General features: G+C 35.2%; 1 protein-coding gene across 1 annotated transcript; it reads right to left on the bottom strand.

The window, feature by feature from the left end:
- Positions 1 to 942: 942 nt before the first annotated feature.
- Positions 943 to 2,250, bottom strand: LOC131038095 (two-component response regulator ORR41). The gene is made up of 4 exons (XM_057970402.2): positions 1,874 to 2,250; positions 1,616 to 1,762; positions 1,245 to 1,364; positions 943 to 1,075 (listed from the first exon to the last, which is right to left on the bottom strand). Exons 1-4 carry the CDS (start codon positions 2,237 to 2,239, stop codon positions 1,004 to 1,006), a joined length of 705 nt encoding a protein of 234 aa, XP_057826385.2. The 5' UTR covers positions 2,240 to 2,250; the 3' UTR covers positions 943 to 1,003.
- Between the last annotated feature and the right edge of the window lie 11,659 nt (positions 2,251 to 13,909).

The following is a 13,909-nucleotide window of genomic DNA, read 5'->3' as shown; positions in this document are numbered from 1 at the left end:
CAAACACCCAGTCAATCCATAATGATTCTCCATTCTTTAATCAGATCTAGCATCATGTATAGCTTGTGTGAAAAGCATGAATGTGACCAGAGGTTGAACCTCATCTATTCAAACAGACAAGTGTCTGCCTGAAACCAGCCCCCCCCAAAAAGCATAGAAGGATGCCAATCAAACCAGCTAAGAAAAAGCTGATCTAAATTGATTTATATCAATGGATGTACATGCATTAGCATGCAAGTACATGCAAGCATAAAAACCTTCACTGAAAAACCCTTCTTTCTTATTACTTTTCATCACGCCTGTAGTTCTTATTCCTCAGAATCTCCAACTTCCATTGTTTTTCTTCAAGATCCCTACAATATTAATATTAATCGTACATTTGAAGATTTCCTTAATAAACTCTGCGACTATATGTGGGCTAATATAGGCAATTAATAATTAATTTAACAATAATTTTGAAATTGTCTACTAGTCAGTTTATAAATTGCTTGTTAAAGCGAGATTTACAATTCTTCCAACATAATCTTATCACAGAAACATCCACAGAATGCTATTTAAAGCAAATGAAATCCCTTCATAGTAAATACGTACTGCTCCTCTAGAAATAAACTATTTGAACTAGTAAATTTATTTATATCATTCTTTGTACTGTACTATAGAGAATACAAAAATGGTGCATGCTAGACACGAAAGAGAAACAAGAAATATATTGGAACAAAGGCATTCCCCACAAGACCCCTTTCTACTTTTTTTAGAGATTGTTTACCTCCCATACAATATATATACAATAATATGACGAATTTATGTAGCCAATGCAATACACCGTATAAAATATGTCTCTGAAGTTTGGAAAAAAATCAGCAAGGTAAAGAAATTGCTCCACTGGAAAACTGAATTTTTTGATTCCCTTGCCACATGCTTATGCTTATGTATAAAGAAGCAACATCCCTGTTATAGTAGAATGAAACTGTGTTTCTTTTCATTGTAGTCAGCCCAATTTATTCTATTTCTCAGTACATGAACTCTCAAGACCATACCGAGCTAGCAATTGGAGAAGTTTCTCTCTAGAAAGAGGCTGTGAAAGAACAAGCAAAATTAGAAATCAGAGTGACTATGAAATATTTGAAATAATTAAGTCAAAACCATTCAGTACAATGAAAAACAACATGATACATTGCTAGTAATGGCATAAGCTATGTTACTAAAAACAAGAGAGAAATATGAACAAAAACATATGTGGCAACCTTTGTTTGAAAGTCGTCCACACCAGCTTCAAAGAAAAGGTCCTTATCAGATTGCAGACTGTTTGCACTCAGTGCAACAATAGGCGTCTTAACTCCCATTCTTCTTAGTTGCCTTGTCGCCTGGTATAAGACAAAAGTTTCAGTTACAAAATATGATTCAATCATAGTGCAAGAAAAAGAATGTTTATTTTTTTGACTTTCTTCATTCTGATGATGGATCATGGAGTATGATCCGAAATGTTGATGCAAAAATCTTACACACAATCGAATTCAAAAATGCACTCTTGATAATTAAAAGAATGTTTGACAAACTTAACACATTAAAATAGAACAAATAAAATATTCGTATCAAACGAACAAAATTTATTCACCTCATGTCCATCCATGATGGGCATTTCTTTGTCCATCAATACAAGATCATATGTCCGTCCTTGTTTGATGTAATCCACTGCTATCTTTCCATTTTCTGCTTCTTCGCAATGAAGATTAAGTCTTTCAAGAACCTTCCGCAAAATTATCTGCCATTGATAACAAAATCACAAGCATAATTAGCATCAGTAGTGGTAAACATATAAAAGCTTTGGAGAAGCCAAGTGGAAAAAGTTGGAATAATGCAGCATTCAACATACTCGATTGATTTTTGTGTCCTCTACCAGCAAAACTCGTTTCTGAAAGCCGCAGTTCTGGGATGATAAGGAATCCAAATGTTTGAAGTTGTTCATACCATAATGCTCACAAAAGCGAGGCTTCGAGATCCTACAAAATACTCCATATATCGTAACACCCACAAACACAAATGTTGCTACTGCTACCCATTCCCACACAATCCATTTCAACCTTTCTTCCCCCACACAAAATTTGCTCCACCCAATCTCATTCTCCAGAGCACCCCAAATCAAATAATGAAGAGTACTCAGAAGCGCAAGAAAACATAACTCAACACAATACCTGCAACATTGGGCCATCAAGCCTTGCTCAATTTGTGCCTTCGACATACTGGGTTGGGATTGTGTTATGAAACCTGGTTATTCTCTATATCTTACTTCTTCAAGAATATACTGTGTTGAATCTTTGTTTTAACATGAATGGGGATTATATAGCCGTGCAAACACTGCCATGTCACAATCTGTCTAAATCTGAAACAAAGCTCAAAATCTCAACGCGGAAATAATTACGTCAACGCGGTATATCGTGAAAGAATACGATGAAATCTATGAAAATCCAAGGTAATCTCTTCTTTTTCAAAAAATATTGACAAATGTGCGGGTTTCCGTTTATGGATTTTGCCTCTTTTGACTCTGAGTTGCCGGGCCCACTATTAACCTTTAACCTGACCTTCGCCGTTCGTAGGGTTACCGTTTATGAATTTGCCGTTTCGACCGTTTGATGGTTTCCTTTTTCGTATTTGCTTTCCCGTTCAAGAAAATGCAATTGGCAGGTGTCAAACCAAATTTCACAACCTTTGCATCCTCCATGCCTGTGTGAAAATGGGACAAGGGAATTTTTTTGGATGTTGTATTCGCAACTGTCCTGGTATCCATGCATGAAGAGAAGATAAGGCATGGACTGTTTGAGAACATGCCTCTAAGAAATGTGGTCATGGGTTACAATGATCGCTGGATATGAACACAATGGATTTGCTGAAAAAGCTTTTGGAACTTTCAAACAAATGCAATCGCGGGTGTAAAGCCAAATGCCACAACCTTTGCCAGCTGCATCCTCCCTGCCTATGCCAAAATGGGAGCTTTGGAACAGGGTATGGACATCCATCAAAGCATAATGAAAATATAATTTTTCTCAGATATTATAGTTGGAAATGCTCTGGGAGACGCATGCAATTTGTGGAAGAATAGATAATGCACATAAACTGTTTGAAAGAATTCCTCAAATAGATTATCTAATGGAATCCCATGATCTTAGGATATGGACAAAATGGATTTATTAAAAAGGTTGTTTTTAACAGCTTTGCCAGATCCTCCCTATCTGTTCCAAAACGTGAGCTTTGGTGCAGGGTTTGAACATCCATTAAAGCATAGTGGAAGGGAGATTTTTTTCATATATTGTAGGTAAAATATAAAAGAATTTTGTCAATGTTGTGGTTGTAATTACTCAGGAGACTTGCTTCCAAAATGTGGAAGCATATACGATACATGTGTAACTATCCATGTATCCAAAATGTGGAAGCATAGACAAGGTATGTCTAACTATCCAGATAGACATGGAAGCAAAGACAAGGCATGTGAACTGTTTAACATAGTAACTCAGATATATCATTTCATGGAATAACATCATGGTAAATGCAATTGGCAGGTGTAAAGCCAAATTCCACAACATTTTCCAACATCCTCCTTGCCTCTGCCAAAATGGGAGCTTTGGAACATGGGATGAAAGATGATTTTTGTTTGGTATTATAGTTGGAAATGTTCTAAATGGAAGAGCAAACAGAGAACACATAAATAGTTTTACATAATGCCTCAAAGAGATGTAGATATGCACAAAAATTTATTTATTAAAATGACTGTTGAAATTTTCAAGTAAATGTAATTGATAGGTGTAAGGCCACATTCCAGTCTTTGCAAATATCCTCCCTACCTATGCCAAAATGGGAGCTTTGGAATGGGGGTATGGACATCCATCAAAGCATAGTGAAAGGGGTAAAGGATGGGAGAATTTTGTTAAATATTGTGGCTAAATTGCTCGAGTAAACATGCTTCCAAAATGTGGAAGCATAGTAGGTAAAAGTAATATTCTACAACCTTTGCCAGCATCCTCCCTACATACTAGATTAAGAGCTTTGGAGCAGGGTATGGATGTGTACAAAATGGATTTGCTGAACCAGCTTTATAAACTTTCAACAAAATGTAAATGTAATTGAGTAGTGTAAAAGCATACATCACAATTTATAAATTTTGGTTATTGTGAAACATAAAGATGTTATTAACATGATTTTTTACAAAATTATTGTAATGTAAATTCTAATCATCATTCTCCACAACAAATATCTAGATATGAGAGTTAGAGTTCCATATCTACTTCAAGATGCATACATACATCCAACAAACTTTACATTCAACACTCTTATTTTGAAAATTATGTAAGTTCACTCATATATAACAAGGGGCTGCACATAGTGAACCATTTATCCTAGAAGCTTAGGCATATGTATTTAATATTGGTTAATGACACATGGAATTATAAATATTTAATTTAGATAAACTAGTGTAAAGATTACATTTGCCACACAAAATTAGAAAATATTGTCCTACCCATAAACACTATTACAACAACATTTGTAAATCCTTTCAAAATTGAATTTAGTCATGGATACAATATGTAAATAGTTTGTAAAGATTTGAAAAAAATTATTTCATAAATATTTGTTGTCATAACTAGACAATTTTAAACACCTCCATACAAGACATTCCCTCCTATCACTGCTCTTCCTCCTCTCCAACACTAGCATAGTTTTGATCATTCTTGTGTGAAAATGATGTTGGTAACACCTTTCCATTATCACTATCATAAAGAATAGCCCACACTTTGATTTCCACATCAAACTTTGTAGCATACATTTAGGTATCTCGCAATGCATGGATGCAAAATTGAATGATGACATGACGTTATGTACCTTAAATCTGATGGAGTAATTGAACCAATAAGGGATGCTCAATTACTCTATACAAAGGAGGAAATTCCATTGAAGATGCCTCCAATAATTGGACAACCAATTGATTAGCCATGCATGTGCATTATGTGGTATCTTACCTACATCAAAATAGTTATTAGCTTTCACATTTTTATTATACCAAAAGATATATGCTGCCAAAATTTAAAAAAACCACATATATGCTACCAAACATTACCCAAATATATATTATCATAAGCTTTTAGATGCTGAACCTTTGATAAATGTTGTTAAAAATATGTGCAAATGATTGATTATTTCTTCAAGAATGTTTTACATGCAAATTATATCAAGAATATAATTAACAATAGTGGAAATACTCTTTACAACACTGCTAAGAGAACTCTTTATGATAGTGAAAATACTCTCTACAACATCACTAACAATATTTTTATAAATAGATTTATAAGGATAAAAGTATTGAAAAATTAATAAGAAGCTCAAGTACCTTTCAATCTTAATACATATGATTTTGCATGAATAAACATTACCTCTTGTTGGTGTAAATAATTATTCATCATGGATATTATTACACTTTACTTAAGTTTACTTAGGAAATGCATTTCATAGTAGTTTGGGTATGAGACACTTGGGTGTTTGTGTCACATTGGGATAGTGTGTGTAGGAGAATTTCCACCTTTTATGGTGTGATCTTGTTGTTACACTCCACATTCAGTGGGTGATCCACCTCATGTCGACTATTATATTGTTTCTCCTACCTACCCACACCTATTTCCTACCTACCCTTGTTTCTTATTGAGCCGCATGTCATGTTTGTGTGCTCACATATCCATATAGCCTTGCCTATATAAGTAGGCTCATATTCATTGTATGTAACGATTGATGATCCAGTTGATCAGTATTTTCATCTTGATAAAATACAGTTTATTTCTATCATATATTTTGTCTCTCTTATTTGTGCTTTCCATTGCCTCTTGATCTTGGCAAAATCTCACATGGCATCAGAGCCATTAGAGTGTCATTGGTTTGCTAATTGAGAGAAATTTGATGCTATTTGGGGTTGTGTATTTTGGAATTTTTTTTTATTGCAGGTTATTATTGAAGCTTGATGGGTCAAATCTGAGGTTACCATTGGATTGAGGAGGTCCAAGAAAGTCAGTTTTGCCTTTTGTTTTATCCAAATCGGACTTCGGAGTCCAAATCTAGAGGCATTTGAAGTTTGACGCTGCGACATAAATTTTCTAGAAATTATAATTTTGCAGACAATTTTCAAATAGCGATATCTCACTCATCCAGACTCATTTTTACAAGCAATTTTTTTTGTTTTGGGGTAGAATTTCATGATCTGTACAATGGCATAGGATTTTTCTGATTTTCAGATACAGGTTTTTCAGAAATCGTGAAATCCTAATTTTTACAACTTTGGAGGCTTCGTTTGGGCTCATATGGACTCCTTTTCAGGTGCCGTATTTTTTTGGAAGTGCATATTTTTTCATCTACTTTCATAATCTGCCATCTGTTTGTAGTTATTTTGAGTAGAAATTGTACTTTCAGTATTTGGCCATTCTTGGCATATTTGGTACTTGCATTTTTTTTGGATCTCAGTTTAGATCACTAGCAGTATTTGTTGAAGTCTCTTAGATCTCATTTTGAGAAGTTGTAAATTGAAATCAGAAGTCCACTTTGCCTTGTTTTACAAGTGGCCCATTGTATATGCGCTAAGTATAAAGTGCCAAAATCACCATTTTGGGGGGGTGTCTTGTGTGATTGTGCCTCTCTCTATCTTGTGTTTTTTTAAATTTTGGTGCTATGGGTTCTCCTAAATTTCCACTTTTAACTCCTCATAATTATGCATCATGGAACATTAAGGCATGGAGTAAACTAATGGAAAAAGGACTCATTCATTATGTAAATGAAACTATTATAGCACCACCTGATCCTAAGGCTGATCCTAATGCTCAAATTGAATGGCTTACTAAGAATGCTATGGCACTTGGAACTCTTAGAAAGTATGTATCAGATGACCTCATTTTTCACATTGATAAGTGTACAACAATTAAAGAGGCTTGGGATATTTTTAAGAAATTGTATGGTCAAGTTGATGAGATTAAGGGCTACAAGCTTGATAGTGAACTCACAACTTTAGATCCCAAGGATTTTGATACAATCCAATATTATGTCACAAAAGCAACTGAGTTAAGAGCAAAGCTAAAGGATTGTGGAATTGACAAAAAAGATGCTCAATTGGTTTATAACTTGTTGGACAAGCTTCCTTTAGAGTATGCAGCCTTTGTATCTAGCTTTCACACCCATAGGTTAGCTCAAGGTTCCTCATACACTTCTCCCTCATTTGATTCATTCATGGAGATGTTGATACTTGAGCAATCTAAGTTGACCACAATGAGGATTCTCAAATCTTCAAAGTCACAAGCTTTGGTGGCTAACAAAGGGAATCAAAGTAATCAAGGAAAAGGAAAGAATCAAAAGCAACCTAAGTCTAAACCACAACAAGATGGAGCACAATCTTCCTCTCCACAACAAGGTGATTCACCATTCTCACCTAAGAGGAAATCATATAAGGACAATTTGTTTTGTGGATATTGCAAGAAGTCAGGACATGATGAACAACATTGTTATAAGAAGGATATTGATGAGTTGAAGAATCTTCTTTTGAAGAATAGAATCAACCTACCTTCTAGAATGTCTACATCGACTTCTTCTTCCAAGGATAAAGGAAAGGATCACTCTTTTGGGACAGATAAAGGAAAGGGACAAGCTCTTTGTGCTACTACAAGTCATGATTCAGGGAGATGGCTTATAGATCCAGGGGCTTCTCATTATATGGCATCTTCGCAGTCTATGTTTTCTACATTTGAGCCTTGCCACATGCCGCAGATTTTGATGGGCAATCATACATACATGGATGTGATTGTGAACGGATCTATTGCCATTGGGGATAACTCCTTCAATGATGTGTTGTGTGTACCCCACTTGACAAATAATCTTCTTTCCATCTATCAAATCACACATGGGGCAACTAGGAAAAGTGTGGAGTTCACACCTGATTCAGTTATTATTAGACACTTGGAGAATGGAGCTATCATTGTGACTGGGGTGGTTGATCATCCATCTTGGTTGTACTCTTTTTCAGATTTTGGTCCTATTGATGAGGTTGATTCTTCCTATGTTGATAATTCAGATTTTGAGGAGAACTTTGGGCATTTGAACTTGGGGATTCTCACATGTGACCCCGTTCTTGAGCCTTGCATTTCATCTCCTTCTATTGATATCACACCACCTATTGCACCTGATGATGCAACTAGTGCGACAGTTTTGCCTTCTTATGATTCAGTGCAGCAGGATATTTCATGTCTTCCAGCTTCAGTTGATTGGGATGCCTACTTGACAGACATTACAGATTTGTTTGTGGACTCCTACATTGCAGATTTGGGAGACACCATTGATGACATTCATCTTCTCTTTGATGAAGATGATCCTTCTTTGATTGTTGTGAGGGATCACTCTGACCCTCTTGTGCATTCTCTACATGATCAATCTTTAGAGGTTGACATGATTGTGGATACTTTTGTACAACACTTGGAGGAGGTCTCTTTATCTTTTGAGGAGACATATGAGTCTTTGGATATTGTTCTACATTCATCTCCACTAGATCTTGGAGTGCCTTTTTCAGCAGTGTGGCATAGTTTACCACCTTTGGAGGGGGTACCTTTCAGCATCAACATGGGGACACTTGAGCAGTTTTTAGAGATTCCTTTCATCATGAGTATTTTTGCTTCATCTTCCCTTCATGGTTGGGGAGAATTTATGGATACACCTTTGATTTTGTTTCTTCCTAAGGGGAGGAATGTGGTTCAACGTTCATGGAGCAGTTTATTCATTCATCTTCGAGCTTCTATCATTGATGCAGATTCCAGATTGAGGGGGGACCTCCTAGTCTCTCTTCTTCTTCTTCTCTCATATGGGGGGTGGGACTTTTTCCTCACATGGGGTTTTGTTCCTCATACACTTCTATGAGAGTTCTTTGTATCTAGTTTTCATCTCTCTTTTGGGGGAGGGTTTTTTCCCATTGGGTTTTTCTCTCTTTCCCCACTTTGTGAGAGATTTCATTGCATTGGTTTGCCTGCATTTTCATTTGTACATGGGTACCTAACATAGCCTAGTAGTCGGGACCCATCTTGCATTGCTTAGTTGCATTTTAGACTTTAGTGCATTCCCCTAAGTTGCACTTAAGGGGGGTGTTGGTGTAAATAATTATTCATCATGGATATTATTACACTTTACTTAAGTTTACTTAGGAAATGCATTTCATACTAGTTTGGGTATGAGACACTTGGGTGTTTGTGCCACATTGGGATAGTGTGTGTAGGAGAATTTCCACCTTTTATGGTGTGATCTTGTTGTTACACTCCACATTCAGTGGGTGATCCACCTCATGTGGACTATTATATTGTTTCTCCTACCTACCCACACCTATTTCCTACCTACCCTTGTTTCTTATTGAGCCACATGTCATGTTTGTGTGCTCACATATCCATATAGCCTTGCCTATATAAGTAGGCTCATATTCATTGTATGTAATGATTGATGATCTAGTTGACCAGTATTTTCATCTTGATAGAATACAATTTATTTCTATCATATATTTTGTCTCTCTTATTTGTGCTTTCCATTGCCTCTTGATCTTGGCAAAATCTCACACCTCTTATATCCTTACCTTAATCTTGAACTTTGTCATGCAATATACATGGATATTTCCTAGTGATAGAATAGAATCAATAGCTACATATAACCTCATGCTAATATAGTCACATGCATAAAAAATAGTCATAAATCACTTCTATAGGTTTGCGAGGATTAATAGTTTCATTCATCACTTAGGTTCTAATTCATAATAATAGTTTTCCATATTCTCCAATTCGACTAATTGGATATTGACCAACATTCCAATTATGTTTGTAACATTCTCTAAATAACATTATAGTATTCCAACATCTTAAAAATTGTTATAGTACACAACTAAATATGTGTGATGACACTATCCTATGTATTTTCAATAAGATCTTGTGTGCTTGCAATAGTATCTTGCATGCCCCCAAAATGTTCATTGTATTGAGTGTGATCCTTGTCTCATTCATTTTCCCTATCAAGATCATCAATCTGGTTTTGATGCTTAATATTTCATTGCATTTGTGGAAACATAGGTGTTTTGTTTGAGATACTTGATCTTCTCCTCACATTGATGCATTCAATCAAGTCTCTTTGTCGACAATGAGTGTGACCAAATCCATCTTGTATAGGATGAAAAAGATGCACACTTGGATGGTCTAATCCAAGTTGGGATGAGACATGTCTACTTTTGACCTTGTTTGACAAGTCCTTTAAATTCTTACCGATGAAAGCAAGTGGTACCAAATTAAATGTGTCACTCAAAATTCCTTGAAACTCATTTGTTAGTTGCAACTTTATTTCTATTGCTGCATTTCCATCACTTTTATCAATGGTCTACAATACAAATAAACATTTTTTAGAAATTAAAAATCAAACTAACAAGAATTGGAATGATCAAAATGTAATTATAATGTCACCTATTTATGTATAGAATGATCCTCCAAGAGTTGACAATTTTCATTGCTTCCAAGTCCATTAATTTCATTAATTGCCTACAATGACATTGCAACAAATTTAAAACATATGTTTTGTAAAGAATGATATACCACTAGAATAAAAAAATCATTTTTGTCGATGCCAAATCATTAGAGACATTGTTGGTGCATCCTTCTTGTATAGAATCAATTGTAGTAGCAAGATTATCAAGATCTACATGCAAATGATTGTTAGATAGATGTTGTCTCTCCCTCATCAAGCCCACCTTGATCACATACTTGCACATGTATCCTTGTATTGAAAAGTTGCAAGAGCACATACAAAGATCAAGTGATGAGCTATACACCTCATATCAGAAACAAGGATTACTTTCACTTGTCACCCATTCTAAATGATCATTAATGTCACTAAATGTAACATGGCCATCTGGAATTTGCATGACTCGAACCCAAGATGTGTTATAAATCTTCACAATTTTAAAGTTCTTGTGGAAACCATGTTTCTTGCTAATTTGCGACCACCAATAATAGTCATAAACATGTGTTGTTAGCTAATGTACCTAACAATCAATACAAAAATTTGTAGCACTCTTGACTACTTTTAAGAATCATCTTTTTAGGTGTGAGTGGTAGGATTGTATGGTAGCATTTGTATCTTATCCTGCAAGTTTTAGTGTATGACAACATCTAGCCCAATACTCAATCTATCACACTATCGTCCCTTAAAATATTCAATGAATGAGGGTTGTGTATCTTTAAAGTCTTCAATAAATACATGAACCTCATTCCTCGTAGAATCATCATTTATTGAATGATGCATGATATATCCAAGTCTATCAATCATCTCTCATCTAATTGCATTGTCTTTGACCTTTCCTATCAATTTCTTTAGCCATGCATGCCTAACATGCCAAGAGAATAAATACACATCACATTGAAATATTTCTCTGCATCATGAATACTTTTATTTAGTATTTAATACTCTTCCATGGTATGTATTAAAATATTTACAAAAAAATAAGGTTTTGATAAAAAAAATTAAACACTTGATAGCTTTATCTCGACACCTGCATCATTCACCATAAATGCATATTTTAAGAATTTGAGTGTCGAGAATGTAATCATAGAATTTTTATATTGTCTCACTATCTTTCATACATTAGGAAAGTCTTTAAGCATTCACCAAGATATTAAAATTTTAAAACTCTTATGAAACCATTAAATAGTCTTGAAAATAGATTCCAAGCTATATTTAGGTATTAATGCTCAAAATGAGGCCAATTAATGTTTTCCTATAGACTTCCAAATTTAACTTCAAATTATCAAAATTCAAAACTGTCTCTTAATATATTTTCTAGCATTTACTATATTCTACATCTAAGAAGTCAAGACACACTTATAAAAATTTGAAGTAATAAATTAGAACCTAAAATTGTAAATAAAATCCATTTTTTCCACCAATCATTCCAATGTAGAGTAGTTATACCCTAGCATCATTTAAATTGAATAAATGTTGCTAGCCTTTATATTACAGAGACTTGACCAATTGATTTATCTTACAAAGATGACATGTTTGGCTTCCAGTGGAGTGTCTTCATCCTCCTTTAATCTTCCATCTTTTTTTTGTGATACATTAAACCTTAACCAAAGCCTAGACATGTCATGTATGATATTAACTCCACCTATAGTTGTTGCAAATGGAAAACTAGAGTTTCACTATATGTAATTAGTAATGGAATATGTAAAAAAATTGAATTTTTTTTTGTTGTTGTTGGATTTAAATCTTAGGATTAACTAATTTTAGTGATTTATAAACTCATTTTGAATCTCAATGCTAAGGAAGCATTAGATTTATGAAAATACTTTGTTTATTCTTGGAAATCTTGATTTCAAGTGTCCTAATATTTTAGGAAAATAAAATAAAATAGCTTGTAGATGCAAACCTTTTCAACCATGGGTTACGACATAATTATAATGGTTTAGTTTTTATGATATTCCAAAAACAAAACTTATATCATTTTAGTATGATGATTTACCTTTTACATGCATGCAAGTATAATATGTACAATCTAATAAATTGATTTTCTATGTGTAGTTGTTAGCTTGTTTAAATGTCAACATCATTGCTTGGAACCAAGAAATTCATTCAAGCCATAAAGAATCTTATTTCATCTAGTCAACAATTCACCATTAGGGTGTAAGTATGGTTATAGAGAACCAAAATTGTTTATCATCTACATGAGTGTCTATCATAGTGAATTTGGTTGTAATCACCATTTCACCATTTCACTCTTATGTGATACCAATCAACAGTTGGCTAGTCTCATATCACCTAAAAGAATTTTCATGATAATTCAACATCACCTAAAAGTTCTATACCACACACATATAGAGAATGATAAAGATAATTTTTTATAGTGTCCTAAAATTGCGACACTTGCAATTTCGATTGCATTTGGGTCTTCACGATGGCGATACAACACGGAACCTGAATGGAGACCCCGAAACTTGTTCATGACATCAAAAACTGCATTTCTCAGCACCCTGGCCTGATCCTCCTTGCACCCTGCTGTCCCGGGAGGTGGGACCATGGCGCCCAGCGCCCTGCTCCTTCAGGACCATGGCGCCCAGCGCCCTGGTCCCCCAGGACCATGGCGCCCAACGCCCTGGTCCCTGGCCCCTATTTTTGGGCCCGGTCTCTTTTGGGTCTCGGGTCTTTATGTTTGCAAATTGGAAAATAACATTTCCTGGTCGGCCTAAGGTCGGGAAAATCAGTCTATCAACCCTAATTGGCAAGTATATAAACTACATTTCCTCTCTCAAAAAGGGAGGAGGACATATGTGAGCAAGACATGGAAACGATATTCAAACATTCAAGCATTCAAGCATTCAAGCATTCCTTCAAGCAATTGAGCATTCTAAGTCTCCATTCAAGGCTAAGTGTTGCATTCAAGACAAGGATTCAACCATTGAAGAGGAGATCACATACAACACATTACATGCTACATACATTACACCTTCGCATGTAAGGATACAAACATTCTTACAACAAGGTTGCAGGTACGCGGCTGTAATTGAAGATCTGGAATCCTTGTGCAGAGACGAACAGATCCACCTTCGTTTCGCGGATTTTTCGGAGGACCGTGTGCACGTCGAGCGCCATTGTCTCGTCAACTTTCGCTCAAATTTGCAAAACAACACCGTCTCAACATTTTACTACTAATTCCAGGTCCGCAGCTTCATACCATATCCCTATCTCTGTTTATAAGCGAATATTTCCCACTTTACATGCATTCTTAGTTCAATCTTTCTATCTACATTTCTTTACAAAAGAGGGTATCCTTGATGTCTTAACCCTTGAAACTCATATAGAATCTGATCTTGCATTGCGTGAG

This window comes from Cryptomeria japonica, chromosome 11 (assembly GCF_030272615.1).
Source record: "Cryptomeria japonica chromosome 11, Sugi_1.0, whole genome shotgun sequence".
Lineage (NCBI taxonomy): Eukaryota > Viridiplantae > Streptophyta > Pinopsida > Cupressales > Cupressaceae > Cryptomeria > Cryptomeria japonica.
This window is presented reverse-complemented; position numbering and strand designations above follow the sequence as displayed.